Genomic DNA, 19,628 nt, shown 5'->3' on the forward strand with positions numbered 1-19,628 from the left:
TATATAAAATTCACTGGAGGAAAAAGTTCGCGTGGCCGTCGTCAGATTTGGAAGTCGCTCAAAAGGCTCTTTCGCGGTTGTGGCTTCAGTCGACTTCAGTGAGGCGCGGTGGTTTATGGGATGAGTAGTTCCTTCGCTCGGAAATGAAAATATGTACAGTCTTGTACCTTTGACTTTTTGGGGATTTTCTCTTCGTTTTTTCACTCGAAATGATATGTTGTATGCTTATGAGTTCAGCCGTAGCTATCCTCAGACATGCTCTAAAACTCTTTAGATACAGATTTTTCCAAAACGTCAATGGGAGAAATGTAATGGGAAATTTACTTCCGGCACCTAAGCTCTCTCGGGCTGTGGGCGGGACTGTGATGCTCTATAGGACTCATTTTCATTTGTTCACCACGCCGGAAGTATCGCTTCCCTACTTCTGATCTCCGCCGCCATTTTGTAAAATAGGCGTATCGTGTCAAGAGACTGCATATTATATAACAGCCCAGGTCATAATGCTTCATATGGAACATACTCACTCATGGACATTAGGTCAAAGTTGGTGGTGGCACAAAAACAATTAGTTTTTCACAATTAATAATAAAATATTTCAATATTATTGCCTATTAATTGTTGCATATTTGTTTTTTTGTGTGTTTTTAAAGTAGTCTGTGGCCTACTAAGAGTTTGATTTTGACAAACCTTGTTTTCATTTAAAAGTAGAATAATAGTTTTTGCTGTGGTTCTTATAATAAATGTATCAAACAAAAAGTTCCCAATCCCTAGTTCTGCACTCATACATGACTGTTTTTTTCTTTTTAGACAGAATGTCACATATTACTCTTTCACTGGTACTTATATCACATAATTGAACTGATACATTGTTGGTGTGTGTGTGTGTGTGTGTGTGTGTGTGTGTGTGTGTGTGTGTGTGTGTGTGTGTGTGTGTGTGTGTGTGTGTGTGTGTGCATACATAAATTCATTTCACCACGAGTAAAACTTTCAATACCTCTGACAAATTTTTACATATAACTTTCCAAGCACTTAAATGTCTCCGCACTACACAGGACTTTTATTTTGATCTGATGACGTGACGTCATTCGGCTGCGTCGCGCTGTGACTCGGTTAGGGATGAGGTTAGTGTTTTTAAGCTTTTAGAGTGTTTAAATTATACTAGCCGTTCAGGCAATTTTATAGTTTTTACAAACGATATAAAAGTAATTAATTAATATTGAATGTACAATATTGTAATGCCATTGAAATGCTTTACCTAAAATTAACGAACGTTATTTTTGTCAGTAAAGCGTATTCACACGAGTAACAGAAAACGTGCGTCTCATCTCGCTCCATATCGTGAATAAGTTTGTCAGTAACACGAATTCGGTCCCTGGCGAGTTGTGATGGAGAAACTGAGATTTTCGAAATTGAGTCAACTTTACTAATTCCTATAAGCAAATGTTTCAAACATGACCACTTTTTCTTTAACAGAATCTCACATATTACTCCTTCACTGCTTGTTCTTTTCAACACATAATTGGACAACATGCTCCATTCATTTGCTCCATAGTGAGACTGAATTTTAACAATAACTTATAAACTTTTAAAGCTAGCCTTTCTGTGATCTATGAGGTTGTTAATAGAATTTGCTTCTGTTGGTCGTCAGCCCGCATTATTTCAATTTAGTTTTAAAATAATTGTGTTCAACTTTCATAAAATGTACTCTAATCATTAAATACCTAATATTAAAAATAAATATTAAGTGACTGTCAAATTTTTTCTCTTATTTGTTCTTTATTGATTATTTGTAGTGCTAGTTTTTTTCATTTTAATTCCATGATCTTTCACTCACACGCTCAGTGTGCTGAACTACTACTGAACTAGAGCTGTTTGAGATGCACCTTGAGATTTAGTTTGGATTTATTTTTCTTTCTGTCAATTATTCTCATCTTTATCATTACAGAGAAAAACAGAAAAACTGCTGGTCTACGTGACACTATTATAAAGATGGCGTTTATTAACGCGTTTATGGCGTTTGTTAAAGAGAGAGAAACTGAATACATGAAGATTGAAGAAACATTCAGAGTGAAACAAGAAGATGCTGAGGAACAAACAAAGATGGCGTTTATTAAAGAGAGAGAGAGGGAAGACATGAGGATTGAAGGAGCATTCAGAGTGAAACAAGAAGATACTGAGGAACAAACAGGTTGGTTTCATTCTCAAAGCTGAACTATTTTGTCCTGTACATGTTCTCAATTCATTTGCTGTTGGCAGGGGTTTTTGTTCCCTGTCTGCTCTCCTGGGTTGGGTTGCGTTCTTTCTTAAATTGGAGCAAAGTCCACACTAGAGGCCTAGCTAGTTTATAACTAACTCTGTATTTTATTCAGTTGCACCATTTGTTCTTAAGGCAGAACATAACTAGTAGGTTGTAAGCTCTCCGTAAAGTAATGCGTAGTTGTATAAAATGCTTCAAATACGTGAGCAGAAGCTGTTTAAATGCTGTGAATTTCACTTTATCCTTCATTTGATCTTATTTTGCCTCACGTTACCGACGGTAAAAATAAAATGAAATACGATACTACTTGATCACGAATAATGTATGTTGTGTTTTATGTAAATAACATTCAGAAACTGTATTTGAAACTAATAAGGATCAAATACTGATAAATAAAAATAAAAAACATTAGAAATGACATGACAATTGATTATGACATTTTATTTGACATGCACAACACAGAGCGATGGGATAGATGTTGAAGAACCACTAACAAAGTAATCTTTTCTCTCTTCAAATGTAAGCGAGTGTAAATGTCAGCATTATCATTAAGGTTTAAAGAATTCAAGTCTGTCAGGTAAAACAAGCTTAAATTGATGCATGTTACGACCCTTCTTTGGCTCACAACCGCCTAGGAATTTTTAGAAGAGGAACATTAAGCCAGTTCAGACACCGGTCACCATTGAGCACTGAATAAAATGAGAAACACGACAAAATCAAGTAAACTTAATTTAATAAAAGGTAAAGTGATTCATATTTTACATATGAACAAAGCAAAACGGAAGGAACAAAGGGGTAAAAGGATTGTACCAAACAAACAAAAATAACAATCAAAAAGGAACTAACTAAACCATTTATATCTAATCCTGAACAAAAAAAAAGAAAGATCAAAGAAAAAGTCTTCAACGTCCGCGACGTCGTAACTAAACTACTCTAACTAACAAAACAAAAATACAGAGGGTGGCACGAATCCCTAACTTAGTGTATATAGACAAAAATCCAACTAACTGCAGGGACGGGCACAGGAATTTTGAGGGGCAGTTGCTCTGACCTGAAAATACAAATACAGAGCGGTAACTCTCTCAATGAATGTTCGATCAACATCAGCCATCTTGCAAACAGACAACCGCCTAGCACTTGCCCCTACCACAAGAAGAATTTCACCTCGAACACGCGACTGGATTCAAAATGTTCAAGCGTCCAACTAGACGCGATAGAAATGAATGTGACGCTTAATTCGTGTTCGGTGTGAACGCAGCATTAGCCTAATATATCTGCTGCCAAATTATGAAATAATATTAAAAAGATATCTATATGCTAGTTTTTCCCAATGCAGACCTGCCAACCTGTACGCATTTTGCGTAGCGGATACGCATTTTGACTTCAAAGTACGCTGATACGATTTGTCACTCTAAACTACGCAAAAACCTGGTGACGCCTCTGTGCACGCGCTGTCCTCAAATCAAGCTACAGCAAAAGAAGAAAAGTTCGACCAATCATAGCGCTGGGTTCATTCCCCAAATAGCAAGCGGGGATGATTGACAGATGCGTAAGGCCTATCATTAAAAAGAGACTGAAAATCGACACCAATAAAGATTCCCGCTCGACCCCCCTTCCACTCCCGCGGCCGCCGTCTGACTGATGTCATGAGCGAGGACAGTACAGTACTTCTGACTCCTGAAGGTAAACGGCCTGGGGTCGATGTGGAAAGTTGATTGTTGAGTTAACTTAATCTTATGGATTCGATGATCACACAGATCGCATGGATTATCTTAAAATACTCCGTTAAGTTATTCATGGTCACTCAGAAAAGAGGAAGACATCATTCAGTCATGCAAATAATAAAATGCTCAAGTAATGCTGAACTATAAATCTTGAAATCGCTATGGCTTAACATTAGTGATTATGAAAGTGCTGTGATTTGTGGATTACTGATAAGCGCGAGTCTGGAGAAACAGGCGTTTATTTATTCATTCATTCTCAGTGTTGAGAAACGTATGTGTTACGTTATTGTGTTAATTATATCTAAAGTACCTAATTATGTTACATATTTATTTTGTATGGAAACTAGCGCGTTAGTTACTTATGGATTAAAAAGTACCGTTGTATCAGTTCTGCGCGAGCTCTCTCACAAACACGGACGCGCGCGCGCGCACACAGAGAAAGAAGATCATTGTAAAATTAAAATTGACGGGCTAGATTTTAATTTTGTTCTTGCTTGCTTGTTTTTTTTCTGTCAAAAAGCATTTTGTATTATCCATCCCTGCTTTTAAAATTCGTTAAATGACGGACGTTGACTGTTAACACAGCCCTTATTATATGTCGGATTCGGAACTTATAACGTTACTTTATATTATTTTTAGAATAAGTGATTCGTTATGCTATTATTGGACTCCTGTCTATACATTGTCAACTGTTTTCTATAAATATGTTTGTATTGGCTAACATTTATTCAGTTAATGCGTGTCCTGTTTAAAATGTGCAATGTTTAAATGCAAAGAAAACTACCGTATACAGCCTGCCGGGTACTGTCACTTTTCATTATCGGTGCGCACCACAGTCGACCGAATGATTACGTGGTCAAAATTCCTGTCTTTTACACTATTGTAAATAGAATTAAAAAATTGACACGAGTCACGACGCATTGCATTGTGCACCTGACCTGCCGGCTTATGATGTATTTATTACATCAATAAAATACGAATACACACTGCACTTGAATTAATAAATTTGAGCTTTATTTAATAATATTATCTTTATTAAAAAATAAGACAACAAATGACTTTATTTTTTACATTTGACTGCATTCTTGTCAATTTATAAATGTTTACTTTTTGATTTATGAATTATAACTGACTGATGGGGAAAAAAACATTATTTTGCTGTTACTTTTTAAAAATTGGTTTTATTATTATTTAACAATTTATTTTTATTAGTTGTAATTTTTATATACATTTAACTTTTAAAATAAAGGTTTTACACCAACATCACCTTCTTCTGTTATACGTGGGCCTCCATGCTCATCTATTGTACAGTATATGATATTGGTGAAGGGGGCCTACATCAATATTTTTTCAGGGGCCCCGAATCCTCTAGCTACGGCCCTGCTGTCGGATTCAAAATCATACACGTCAAAGTGTTATTCTGATATATGTAGCAGGACATTCAGTTACTTTTGAAAGGACAAACAGGCGGTTAGTGTATTTCATTGAACTTTAAAAAATAAATAAAAATCTTGTATTTCCTCATGTTTTACCCCTGATTTTTAATGAGACTCGGCATGGGCCACTGACAGATGACAGTTGCTCGCCCCCCTCTTCCTCTCCTTCCCTGTCATACCCATTGCACTCCCTTCCTCTCTCAGCACACGCCCATTTTAAGTTGCATTTTTCAAAAAGATTGTGAGGTAGACTTGAGCTGAAAGAGGGTTTCAGGTTACTACAATGTACCTAATTAAATAACATCTTTGTACATTTTTAGGTAAAAAACAACAAAACAAAAAACATGTACTACAATGTACCATATTAAATAACATCTTTGCACATCTTTAAGTCTAACAAAAAATAACATGTCAATGTGCGTGTGTGTCTATGTGTGTATATTCTTAATCAGAGTCTGACAGATGAATGCTGCTGGTAACCCTGGAGTGCAGGCTTGATTGGCCCAGAAACTGCATAGGGCGCATTTCACCCAAACCTTGTTAAATTGAGTTGTTAAATTGCTCCATGCAAACCACTTTATTTAAAACACTGACAGAGACACCTCTGTCAGTCTTTCTTTCCCATGCCCTAGTTATTCTTTAAAAATACTAAAATCAAGAAAATTCTTAGTTATATTCTTAGTAAGGGGATGGTTGTGACACTTTTTAAAGGTGCTCTAAGCGATGTCGGGAGACGTAACTTCTTGTTGACGTTCGAATTGTTGTCAAACAAAATGGAGGCTAGCTAGACCCTCCCTCCTCCTCATCTCGTCTCCTCCCTCCTCCCCTCCCTTCCGGCATAAAGGAAAGTCAAAGTAGTCACTACAAACAAAGTTGAGCTTTACTGATACTTCATTCAATGTGTAAATGTCGCCAAGTTAGATAAATGCTTTTATATATTGCAGAACAGAATGCAGAAAAAGAGAAACATTATCTTAAAATCGTTTCGCCACATGAGGTTATAACTATAGCTCCCATACAAGGACGCAATAATAGCAAGATAACGTTAGCTTCGCATTTCCCAGTGAGCATAAACAACGGCGGCGTCGTAAACAAATTTAGTTCAAAGTTGTCAATAGCCTATAAATGAACATTCAAATTCATAACAAACAGTGGGTGAAAACAACCATTCACACAAATTGTCGCCCTACTGTGAATTTGCTTGATCATATACAATAGAGATTGATCGCTGCTAGAAACATATATGTTGTATTCACCAAAGTTAACGCTGACTGCATAGTTCTAGCTAATTACATCCTTGTGTTGGTTTGGCGAACATGAACATCAATTTAGAAAGAAAAATGGATTTACCTGTTCTGCAAAAACAGAGCAACCTGAATGTCGGAATGGAAGCCCTTCTGCCGGCGGAGTTCTCGCCACCTTTCGAGGGTTTTTCCGATGCAAATTTGGTACTTCGCGCGTTCCTTATCCTTGTCCCTCTTCTTTGCAATTTTTTCGCCTCTTTGGTCGTGTGTCGGCCATAATTCAAACTTCCCTCTTCATGCTTCTCTCTCCTCCACACCCCCTCATGTGTACGTGCACTAACCCCCCAAACCCCACCCTCAAATACTTCTTGCCAGTTATTGGCTGGAACACTGTTTGTTGTCTTTCGTGGTACGGGTGAGCCCAGTTTGTTTTTGTTGCCGTTTGTGGAGCCTGTGGTGTCTACAGAGACCGCGTTTTTTTACAGTGTTCAGGGGACAGGCAGCTAGCGGATAGTGAGGAGATGTTTGCTGTATGTGACAAAAAATGTTTTGGCCTAAAAAACACGTGACATTGCTTAGAGCACCTTTAAATAAGTGTTACAACCCTCCCCACCCATGTCAGCCAATGTTTAGCTAGCTGTATTAGCATAGTGGTTTGAAATTAGCAGGGGGGAAATCACATATTGCCTAAGCAACTACTATTTAATCGAATATAAGTCATACAGTTTTATCTGCAATAGTACAGATACTTAACAAAATATAGTATTGGTCAAATTTTTTACTTTTTGACCAAAATCAGTTTTTTCTCTATATTTTCTGCATGTGCCTGTTTCCAGCTTTGACAATCACCATGCTGGATCGGGGAGGAAGTAGGAAAATACTGAAGCGATCACATGACTCTTATCCCTAATTGGTGGAATTGATGGTGTTACAACTATCCCCATGTTACAACTGTGTGGTAGAGCGAGGGAGAAGTGAGAGAGAGACGGCGATTAGCTTTGAAGCAAGTAGTGACTCTAGAGTCATATTGAGAGAAACAAAGTGTCTCCCCTGTTCTTTCTGACCACTGTGTGAAATCTGTTGCATGAAAAGTTAACCCTCTCCAAGCGACGTGTATTTTTCGAGCGGTGCATGTCGGACGGGACGCATCATAAACAAAATATTGCATAATTATCGCGAGACTTTCAATATAAAATCGGGCAACGTGATATCATGATAACGATATTGAGTCGATATATCGTGCACCCCTAGTTCTGAGATAACATGCAACAGCATTCAATAGCTAGTGTAGACATCTTCAAACCTGCTCCTGGAGACCCACTGCCCTGCAAAGTTTATTTCCAATCTGCTTCAGCACACTTGTCTATGTGATTCTGAAGAGCTTGATAAGCTGATTCAGGTGTGTTTGATTAGGATCGGAGCTAAACTCTATTGGGCAGTGGATCTCCAGGACCTCTGGCTTAATGGGTAGGAACTAGTCTATATGTTGTTGGTTTTAATGCTTTATGTCTCAATGTATTGATGTCTGTTGCTTTGTGCCATTAAACTGGGGTTAACTTGTATTGGTCTCTTTTCACCTTAGACCTGATGCAGCTGAAAGAGGAGAGTCCAGAACTAAATGAAAAGGAAGAGAAAGAGCAGAATGAGAAACATGAATTTATAACTGGAGAAAAATTGTTTATTTTCTCTCATACTGGAAGGAGTTTTGATCAACATAGAAACCTTAAAGCCCACATGACAGTTCACACTGGAGAAAAGCCTTTTACCTGCCAACAATGTGGAAAAGGTTTCAACCAGAAAGGAAGCCTTAAACGCCACATGAGAATTCACTCTAGAGAGAAGCCTTACACATGCTCTCAGTGTGGCAAGAGTTTCTGTCAACAAGAACGCTTTAAAGTCCACATGAGAATTCATGCTGGAGAGAAGTCTTATACCTGCCAACTGTGTGGGAAGAGTTTTTATCAACATAGAAACCTTAAATCTCACATGATAGTTCACAGTGGAGAAAAGCCTTTCACTTGCCAACAGTGTGGAACAAGTATGAGTACAAAACGAAGCCTTAAAAGGCACATGAGAATTCACACTGGAGAAAAGCCATTCACCTGCCAGCAGTGTGGAAAGAGTTTCACTCAAAAACAAAGCCTTAAAAACCACATGCAAGCTCACACTGGAGAGAAGCCTTTCATTTGCCAGAAGTGTGGAAAGAGTTACACTCTAAAAGAAAGTCTTAAGGCACACATAAGAATTCACACTGGAGAGAGTCCTTACATCTGCCATCAGTGTGGAAAGAATTACACTAGCAAAGGAAACCTTGACGTCCACATGAGACTTCACACTGGAGAAAGGCCTTTTACCTGCCAACAGTGTGGAAAAAGTTATATTCAAAATGGAGCCCTTAAAAGCCACATGAGAATTCACAATGGAGAGAAGCCTTTCACTTGCTCTCAGTGTGGAAAGAGTTTCTGTCAACAAGCAAGCTTTATAGTCCACATGAGAATTCATACTGGAGAGAAGCCTTTTACCTGCCAACAATGTGGAAAAAGTTTCATTAAAAAAGAAGCCCTTAAAGTCCACATGAGAATTCACACTGGAGAGAAACCTTACACATGCCAACAGTGTGGGAAGAGTTTTGATCAACATAGAAAGCTTAAAGCTCACATGACAGTTCACACTGGAGAGAAGCCTTTCACCTGCCAACAATGTGGAAAGTGTTTCACTAAAAAAGGGAACCTTGAAGTCCATATGAGAGTTCACACTGGAGAAAGGCCATTCATATGCCCTCAGTGTGGAAAGAGTTTCTATCAGCAAGGAAACCTTACAGTCCACCTGAGAGTTCACACTGGAGAAAAGCCTTTCATCTGCCAACAATGTGGAAAAATTTTCACTAAAAAACAAAGTCTTGAACTCCACATGAGCGTTCACACTGGAAAGAAGCCTTACACATGCCTTCAGTGTGGCAAGGGTTTCCTTCAAAAAGGAGGCTTTATAGTCCACATGAGAATTCACACAGGAGAAAAGCCGTTCACATGTAATCAGTGTGGAAATAGTTTCAGACGTAAAATATTCCTTAATAAACACATGAGGATTCACTTATGAGAGAACTCTTTTATATGTCATTAGTGTGGAATGAGTTTCACTGACTGGAAACAATTCTGAATCGTGTAATTACTCACATTGGAGAGAAGCCTATCGATCAATCACTGAGGAAAGAGTTTGGCTGCGTTCGAAACCGCATACTCAATGAGTAGGTACTTAATTTCAGTAAGTACTTACTTAACGAGCGCTAAAAGAGTAGGTACTTTAAAGCCTGATGTCGTTAAGTATGAATGCGAACCGGACATCTGCCATGTTGATGTTATCATGTGACCTACAACGCATTATCACAAGCACAACAACTTAAAAGATTTGAACGACACGTTTAATTCATCTATCTGTAAATATCTTGATATTGATTAAACTTGCTCATTTTGTGGTCTTTTTGAAGAAACTGCTGCCCATTTATTTTGTGAATACATTTAGGGTTGATTTAAGTTCTTATTTAACCCCACTAATGTGACCCACCGTTTTATCCTTAACGATATTATTTATTTTTATTACGAAATCCCAAAATTGTCATCTCTCGAATATGTTGTTAATTTCTTTATTTTATATCCAAACATTTTCATCCATAAGCAAAAGTGGCTTATTGCTTTATGTTTTCCTCTTTTTCTTGTTGAATTTAACTGTCGTTTCATCCCTAGGCCTATAAATAACCAAATTATTTAAGAAAATATATATTAAGATATTCAACCTTGTAGGTTCTTTTTTCCTGTGTATAAAATCTCATATTATTTATGCAAACCCATGATAGATATAGATGGAGAAAACTGTTGATTTTATACTCTAAAAATGTAAGTATCAATAATATTTTTTTTATTTACTGACAACAATGAGAAATATTAATAAATTAGTAAAAGAATGAATGAAAGTCACCATCACACAATAAACAAATGCATATACAAGTGAACACATGAAACAAAGCTTTATTCAAACTACAATCATGTATGTAGGCTACAGGCGCTGAACCCCACATCCTTCTGCCATCTCAACACAGCGGTTCCCATTCTGCAGCTTTATTCTGATGAATCAGCTGACCGCCAGAGGTGAGCCGTTCCTTCGTGCCTGAGGTTGTTGCGTGATGTGTTGTGCTTCACTATCTGAGGCAATAAGGGCAGGTGGAGTGATGGTGGGTATCGTAAGGGCAGGTGGAGTGATGGAGGGACTCATCCATGGCACCATCTCCAGGATTCAGCTCTGGGCTCCTCATCCTCAGTGCTCACACCAGTCTGCTGACATTTCAGATCCTACAAAAATGCACAAACATAACACAAAAGCAGTCATTTTAACCGCACAATGTCATTTGATTTCAGTATTATTTAGAAGTCAAAAACGCTTTTTTTTTCACAAATGCCGCCATCATCTTCCCTTGCAGGTCCTGCTCCACCACAAAAGCTGTGCAGCAAATGCACAGACATCAAGAATCAGAAAAGTGCTGTAATAGCTCTGTTTGAAATTACAATAATTAAAATAAACTACAACTTAGTATTTAAATAGTTGTTATTCATTTCTGTAGTATACTCACTCAAAGCCTTTGATGGCAGCATTCAGCTTCATGAGCCACTCTCCACTGGATAAACACACACCTGTTCATCTGTCCCTGTAACATCCAGACAAGATTCACATCTGTGATTTATGAGCTCAACGCTACATTTACATGTTGAGGTTGTTTTAACTTTTATAAATGTTCCTCAATGTACTGATGGGAAATCGAGGCTTTCTGAGGCGTTTGAGGCTTTCATCAAATTGTGCCGAAAAATGGTTCATTACTCGAAGCTTTCAATGTGTTTTTTTTTTTTTTTTTTTTCAGGGAATGTGCTTGGGCCACAAAGGCCTCATTATTTTTATTCAAAAACAGGATCTGTTTCAGTGTGTTGGCGTTCAGTCGGTTCCTTTTTTTGTGGATTTCTTCTCTTAGCCCTGGAGAATACTCTCTCACACATGGTACAGATGATGCAGGTGTACACAAGTAGTGTTTAGCCAGGTCATGGAGGTGTTTATAAACCGTATTCTGTCTAGACCAGTATTCAAGTGGATCATCAATACGTGGCAGAATGTACAAGGTACTTCTGTACTTACACTGGTAGCGTGTGCAGTGGCACTGTTGGTTTCGCTGTGAATCACTAGAATGGCTGTCCAGGGTTTTCCATAAGTCTACCACCACAATGTTTGATGATGAGCTTGTGGCGCTGCTGAGGTTACTGGTGTTGGTGATTGTCTCTCAGGTCTAGAGGCCTTTGAGGATTGCTTCACATTGTGAAATTAGATTTTGGGTACAGGTGTTGTTACTAAAAACAACCATTTTAAACCGTGGGTCTAAAAGTGTTGCCAGAGCAAGGCAGCTCTTTTGCTCATGACAAACCTCTCATTCAATTGTTTGAGCAGGTTTGCAGCCAGTCGTGAGGCCATTTCTGATGTCATTTGGGTACTCATCTCTCGTATGACTGTTTTCAACATCCTGATCATTAGGATCACCTTGGAAACTGACACCCTTTCCTCCTCTGTCTTTCCACCATGTCTTGGTGGAAAGGCCCAAGATCCCCAGGCACTGATTTATATAATTATACTCTTCAGCTGTGAAAGGTGATGGTTTGATCTTAAAGTGGGGAGAACTGCTCCTAGAAGCTCTCATTGAGAAGGTGCTGTTCCATCTTGTTTCCACTTCCTGAATCATCTTATGTTGATACCTACCCATCTAGTCCTAGAACTGTGACAGCCTGTCCTTGGCTGTGGTGCTGGACCTGAAGTGACCCGCGATCTTGCATCCACAGCTACAGAGGTCTTCTAACTCAGGGGTTGAATCGATGGCCAGCCACCATGTTTGCTGCACCATCAGTGACTAAGCAGCTCACATTTTCAGATATACCCCATTCCCCCATCAGAGTGGCTTTTGCCTCTGTGATGTGAGCTGATGTGTGGGTCTTGGGGAACTTGGTCACACCCAGAAGGATAGATGAGAGCTTCCACTCTGAGGTCACATAGTGGCATGTTACCGCCATGTACGCATCAGTGTTAATTGATGTCCACACGCTGGATGTCAGTCTCACTGCTGCAACCTTCCACACCTCAGCCTAGGCCTTCTCCTTCAGATCTATGTGCTTCTTGCCTACCATATCCTTCAGAGCTTTCCTACTGGGGAGGATGTAGGTAGGGTCCAGCAAGAACAAAAACTTCACTAAACATTATTTGTAGTGTGCCTACTGTCCAATACTTACAATAAGCTTTGTTACTTGATAAGAATTAGTCTAGATTCTAAAATATTTTCTAATTCTATCATGTTTATCTTTAAATTCAAAGAGTAAATATTTTTGTGCGATCTTTAATGTGGCATCACAGATTGCTGTAGCTGCTCACAAACCGATCATCTCTTCCTCAGCATGAAATAAACATGAATCAGAAAATAAATGTTAAAAATAAACAGTACAATTTATTGAAACGTATCAAGTCTCATGTAGTTGCATGTTAGATTAGTTTCTGTGTATAGAGTGGTGCAGGTTTGACATCACTTTGTAGGCCAAAACACACAAATTATTCTACAACATAAAATACATCAGTAGTACCCCACTCGTGATTTTCTTTAATCTGTTACGTGTCTCGAACAAGTGGCTAAATGGGACTAGAGGCTGTCGAGGAGATTAAACGTCATCACGCTGAACAGGTAAACTTACAATAAACATTCTTGGCATCAGATTTTTCAGTTAAAATCAAGTGACAATAGTAATGACTGTTAAAAAACTCTGAGGGCAAATAAAATCCCCTCACTTTCAAGAATTTAAAAAATGTATCAAAGGTGCTAAGATGGCATCAAATCTATACTTTTTAACATCTTGGGAGTGGAAGAGAGAAACTAAGTGTATGTTTAGTACAGCAGAGTTGAATTTCGGTGGATGATTTCTCAGGATAAAGTAAAGACAGCCAGTCTTGTGAATTCCTTGTTTTGACCTCAGTGGATTGCTTGTCTCAAAATCGTCATAATACAGTTGGATTTGTAAGGAATTGACCGTTCGCAAAGACCTGCCCCCTTCAGTTACTGTTGCTACTGTATGCCCGACAAGCCACGCCGCTCTCACGCCACACCATGTTCTCATGCAGAGAAAAATACATCGCAGAGCAGAGGACACTGAAAACGCGCTGACAGACAGGACAGACCAGGTAACCTTTGATATGAAACAAAGTCTCAACTTTCAAATTTGATCTTTTTTTTAAAGAAATTTAAACAATGAATACCATTTTTTGGCTCTTTAATGTGTGGTGACAGATCGCTGTAGAGCCTCAGTTAAAGCTGCTCGTGAACCGATCATCTCTTCCTTCTAGTTAATTTATAGCATCAAATAAACATGGAAGAACATAAGAAGGAATGTTGTTTTAACCGCGGAAAGACGTCAGTACACTCCGTTTTTCACGTTCAAATCCTCCAATGTTAATCTACTAACTCTCCTGACTGCTTTGTCGGACAAAAATGACAGATTCAGTGGATGGCGGATTATGATTGGTCAGATCGCCTGTCAATCAAACTCCCTGCAAAGGGTCAATTGTGTTTTAAAAATAATGGGTGGCCTTTGTAGTAACTTCGATCACTAAAATCTTTGTATCCACCTTATTCCTACGCCCCATGACGGTTTACGCAAATTATGGGTGCAACTTCCGTTAAGCTGTAAACAATCTGTGATAACTAAAGGCTCGCTCTATGAACGCAATATGTTAAAAAAGTGTCACAATGAGATGACATCAATCTACTCGCCCTTCAACCATCGAACATTAAAAGGAAATTGAAAAGTGTAAAAGCATCAACAAGGTACTTTTAACAGACCAAACAACCCCAAAAGCGCAAGTCTTTCCACAGCAATAATGGACGGGTTAAATATCACTGTAGTAATATATATCTGTATTATGTAACTTCTCATTAATGTCTCTCAATAAAAATGTTCATTGACTTCAGCATTACGTGAAACTATTTCAAACTGATTTCCGTCATTTTGACAGATTATAAATTGCATTTTCCAGTGAAAACAAACCTGGAAAGAGACGTGAGGATTTGAGGAGAATAACGAGAGATTCTTCAGGCATTCCAGTGAATTATGAATGGAATATATTGTAAATTAAATTCGGGAGAACAGACCACAAATGTGCAGTATATATTTTCCTTTTTCATACTTTAACAGCGGATTGCAAAGGGAAAAAATAAAATAATCACGAGGAAAAGAAAGCAGCGAATGAAAAGAGCTCTTGCCATAGATATTCTTGTTATAACATGTCATGTTAAAATAACAAGTATAACGTTATTCTCATGATGTCTGAAAATAAACCATGAAGGAAAATTGACAGCTCATCCAGTCAAACTGACGGATCAGCTTTATTTGTGGGACAACCTTATGATTTGAAATTATTAGTTTCAGCCTTTTTGAATGGAAGTTCCCCAAACCGGAAGTGCCACCCATAATTCAAAACGCAGTAAGGTCATCAGGAATAAGGTGGATACATCAGGACTAATGTCAACCCCCATTTTAAAAATGCTTACAAATATCTGAATTGCGAAACATAAATTTGAGGGTATCCAAAATGGGGATGTACACAAAAGCATCATCAACTGGAACCTGGTCATAGGTGCCAGTTCTTTTCTTTCATTATCTAACACCAATAACTATTTCTGTGTTTAAAATGTTTTTATTAGGGAATCCAACAATTTGACAATCATTGTTTATCGCTTTTTACGATTCCTCATTATAAACATAAGAGACAAAAGAAAATAATAAAATAAAAGCAAAAAGGCAAACACAATGAACAAGAAAGACAGAACAGTTCCCATTACCACCCAACCCACCCTAGGGACTTAAGTCATATCACACTAATGGGACAATCAATGCTACACACTTAGCCTACTTAAACATGCCAACTTAAATTATGCTATCAAGGTAATGGAGAAGGGAAAACCAAATCTTATCAAACTGGTCCAGTCTGTTTAATAAAGAAAAACGAATTCTTTCCAGATGTAATAACCTAACCATTTCATCCTACCACATTTTAACAGTAGGGACTTTGTTGTTCTTCCAAAACTTAAGTATTATGGCTCGTTTCCACTGAGTGGTACGGTACGGTTCGGGTCGGTAAACCATGAATCGGCTAGCGTTTCCACTGCTAACAGTACCCTTACTTGATAGGCGTGGTGTAGCCTATGCCGGAAAGAAGCGATCGATGTCATTTTCGCGCGAAGAAGAAAGCGACATAAACAACAATGGATGACATACAGCAGATCTGGTTCTAGCTTCTCGGCATGTTTGTCACAAGAAGCCAAGCGCCGCCGCCGACATTAGGCGTTTCTCAATTGCAAGTACGCAAAGTTCGGACTTGCCAAGTCCAGCTCAGGAGAATGACTCCCGAGGACGCGAGTCCGATAATTCTGCTGATGGAACAGCGCGTTCTTGAAAGCGTCAGTCAGCTCGCTCTGCTACTCCGGTTATCTCTGTATGTATATTTTAGGCAACAATAAAAAGAAATGTTATAAAACACCACACTGCCTCTTTACGTTTTCATTTAAAGAAATCTTAAACATTATAGCCACACAAATGTGGTTCAGGCAACGCGTATTGATTATATTCACTGCATGTAACGTTAGCCTATTTATAACAATATATATATATATAACACAACCCTGCCTCTTTTCGTTTAAATTTTAAAAATATTAAACTTATTAATATGGTTCAGGCAATATGTGCATTTGTACTGTGATCATATTCTATATAATAAAATAAAAAATTACAAAACTCAACCCTGTCTCTTTTTGTTAAATTTCAGTTTTATCAATAATAGCCATTATAAAAAGTAAAGTAAAAAAATTAGCAGCAGCCATGTCACCCTGTAGCCCAAGACCGGTTGCCCACTGAAGCTAAGCAGGGCTGAGCCTGGTCAGTACCTGGATGGGAGACCTCCTGAGAAAGCCAGTAGGGGGTGCTCACCCTGTGGTCTGTGTGGGTCCTAACGCCCCAGTATAGTGATGGGGACTCTATACTGTCAAAGAGCACCGTCCTTCGGATGAGACGTTAAACCGAGGTCCTGACTCTCTGTGGTCATTAAAAATCCCAGGATGTATTTCGAAAGAGTAGGGGTGTAACCCCGGCATCCTGGCCAAATTTGCCGATTGGCCTCTGTCTATCATGGCCTCCTAATCATCCTCATATTCTGATTGGCTTCATCACTGTCTCCTCTCCACCAGTAAGCTGGTGTGTGGTGGGCGTTCTGGCGCAATATGGCTGCCGTCGCATCATCCAAGTGGATGCTGCACATTGGTGGTGGTTGAGGAGATTCCCCCCTTCTATGTAAAGCGCTTTGAGTGCCGAGAAAAGCGCTATATAAATGTAATGAATTATTATTATTATTATTATAAAGTACAAGAAGCTACACAATAAGAAATAAAGCAAACAATTCAGTCAAACATACAAAGTCAGCGCTCTAGTCTAACGATACAACGGTAAAGTTAAATAGCCTAAATATAAAGTTATGAAATTTCACTTAGCTCTCAGTTCGACCAGGGAACAAATTATAGATTCACAAGACCAAAGATCGCCGGTTAGGTCTACACAAGACGAATTATATCTCGTTTAACCACTACAGAGACGTCAGAGTCAGCGGCAAACGTCAGAAGGACCAGCCGAGGAAAGGCTGTTCCAGGCGGGGTACATGAGCGCCGAGCGCCCGGTGATTGCATGGATCTCAAATTTTCATAAATAAACCACAGATTTGAGCTTTAAGCAACTACATTCTCGCCTGAAAAACTCTTAAAACTACATTTCGTGACACAGTAACAGTAGTATTATTTTAAACTGTATATTAAAAAGTGGTGCTTCTTATGTTGTCATTCCCCTTGTAGCACGCGCAAGTGACGATTCTCTGTCAACCAATCAACGTCCTGCAGTGAGTCTAGCTCCACCTTTTAGTACCGTACCACAACGGAAGGGTACCCAAAAAGTGCGGTACGGTTCGGCATTTTGGTACCATTCACAACTTTTGATAGTGGAAACGACCCGTTCCGTACCGTACCGCTCAGTGGAAACGAGCCATTAGTTTCTTTGCAATAACAAGTCCATAGGACAACAACTTTTGTTGAGATTTTTGAAAAGTGAGGTTATCTGAGAATCCAAATATTACCACAAGTGGATCAGGCTCTAATTCAACGTAATATTTCTGACAGATTTTGGAAAATATTTGTCAACTTAGTAAACTTAGAGCAAAGAGCATAACTATGCAAGAGCGTGGCTTCCTCTGTCTCACATTTATAACATATTGGGGAAACACCTGAAACAATTATATTCAGCTTTGTTTTAGAGTAATGAAGTCAATGAATAATCTTAAATTGAATAAGGCTGTGCCGAGAGAGCATTTATGAATATTCTCTAATGCATTAACCCATAACTCGTCACTTATCTCCTCCCCCATTTCCTGCTCCCACTGTAATCTTATACCCTGTGTAGAAGGTGGAGTTGTGGATAGTGAAGAGTTATATAGTAGAGAAATCAAGTGACTAACCCCACATCCAAGCCCTAAAAGTTCATCAAACTTAGCAGAAGAAGCCTCGTCAATACAAGGCAAATGCTTTCTCACATAGTCCCTGAGCTGCAAATATCGGAAAAAATTGTTTTTATGCAAACCGTATTTTGCCTGCAGCTGACTAAAGGAGACCATCAATGAATAGGTCACCAATAGTTTGAATACCCATGTCTCTCCAGTTTGTGAATGCAGAGCCCATTGTAGAAGGTCATTAGATCATTTTTGTTTATTTTGTAACTTCCTTAGTTGGGTGGCGCCTTACTTTGCGCATTACTTACTTTGAAGGTTTCTCTTAGTATAGGCAAAAGTATGTCAAAGGGAGGGTTGTTCTGGGACCTCTATATTCCGTATATGACCATACATGTCACATTGATAGGGCTTATATACATATTGTATGAGCCTACACCATGCAGGATAACTTAACGCAGCGGGATAAGGGAAGACAATTTACTGTGGTCACTTGGAATGTTAAAGATTTAAATCATCCCGTTAAAAGGGGCAAAGTTTTGGCACATCTAAAGATGTTATCTAGTGACATCATTTTTCTTCAAGAAACGCACCTAAATAAAAATGAATACATCAAACTAAGATGTAGATGGATTGGTCAAACTTATCATGCTACGTGTGCAGTTAGATCAAGAGGAGTGGCCATACTCTTCAGAAAGGGCAAACCATTCATCCATAAGATAACTAGATAAGGAGGGAAGATATCTAATTGTTATTGGAGATTTACATTCATTACCCATTTTTTTAACACGTTTTCACTCAGATCCCTGACATCTCGCAAAGTAATTTACTCATTGCAGCTGACCTAAATTTAGTTTTAGATCCTTATTTGGACAGATCATCATCCCGCAGAGCACCACCTTCTAATTACAGCATTTTTATGAAGGAATATTGTAATAATTCTAAATTGTTTGATATTTGAGAATTTTTTAACCTTCAAGACAGTGCGTACTCTTTTCATTACAATGTTCATAATGTATACACTAGAATTGATCATTTCTTGGCTGATGCTAAATTGGTACCACAGGCCAGTAAGGTTGCGTATAATAACATAGTGATTACAGATCATGCTCCTCTTTCATTCTCTTTAAATCTAGCTAACTTGCCTCATTAATAGGATATGGAAACTGAACCCACAGCTTTTAAAGGAACCACAATTTTGGATTTTTTTTTCATTTTTTCTTTAGGATGAATTATCTAAATAATATAAAAAAGAATGTATATATAAAATAAATAAAGATTTGAGAAACTAGACTTATTGACAACTTAAAATATGAAAAGAGAAAAAATAAAAATCTGGGAGGATGATCCTACCCTATTTGTT

General features: G+C 38.4%; 1 protein-coding gene and 2 long non-coding RNA genes across 4 annotated transcripts in view; 2 read left to right on the forward strand and 1 right to left on the reverse strand.

Moving 5' to 3' along the window:
• Positions 1-19,038, forward strand: part of LOC309497712 — a 73,888-nt gene extending 54,850 nt beyond the window's left edge. The window contains exons 2-3 of the long non-coding RNA XR_014205672.1: positions 10,876-15,815; positions 17,809-19,038. This is a non-coding gene — a long non-coding RNA (uncharacterized lncRNA). The remainder of the gene's footprint in view (positions 1-10,875; positions 15,816-17,808) is intronic.
• Positions 1,076-10,148, forward strand: LOC309497640 (uncharacterized protein). Of its 2 annotated transcripts, XM_082167930.1 has the most exons (4): positions 1,076-1,121; positions 1,946-2,188; positions 8,244-9,773; positions 9,821-10,148. In XM_082167930.1, the coding sequence occupies exons 2-3, from the start codon at positions 1,990-1,992 to the stop codon at positions 9,755-9,757; spliced, it is 1,713 nt and encodes a 570-aa protein (XP_082024056.1). In that variant the 5' UTR covers positions 1,076-1,121; positions 1,946-1,989; the 3' UTR covers positions 9,758-9,773; positions 9,821-10,148. The 2 variants fall into 2 exon arrangements, with proteins under 2 accessions (XP_082024056.1, XP_082024055.1); XM_082167929.1 differs by having other exon boundaries at positions 8,244-10,148.
• LOC309497711 lies at positions 9,639-11,357 on the reverse strand. The gene is made up of 3 exons (XR_014205671.1): positions 11,283-11,357; positions 9,810-11,152; positions 9,639-9,762 (listed from the first exon to the last, which is right to left on the reverse strand). It is a non-coding gene; the product is annotated as an uncharacterized lncRNA (long non-coding RNA).
• Positions 19,039-19,628: the final 590 nt, after the last annotated feature.

The sequence above is a fragment of the Leuciscus leuciscus genome (genome assembly GCF_965113295.1).
Source record: "Leuciscus leuciscus genome assembly, chromosome: 4".
NCBI lineage: Eukaryota > Metazoa > Chordata > Actinopteri > Cypriniformes > Leuciscidae > Leuciscus > Leuciscus leuciscus.

Bases quoted from the DNA above. Each gene is read 5' to 3' on its own strand.
- LOC309497640 (XM_082167929.1), top strand. From the start codon at position 1,990: ATGGCGTTTATTAACGCGTTTATGGCGTTTGTTAAAGAGAGAGAAACT. The intron at 2,189-8,243 runs GTTGGTTTCATT...TTTTCACCTTAG, and splicing joins AGATACTGAGGAACAAACAG to ACCTGATGCAGCTGAAAGAG.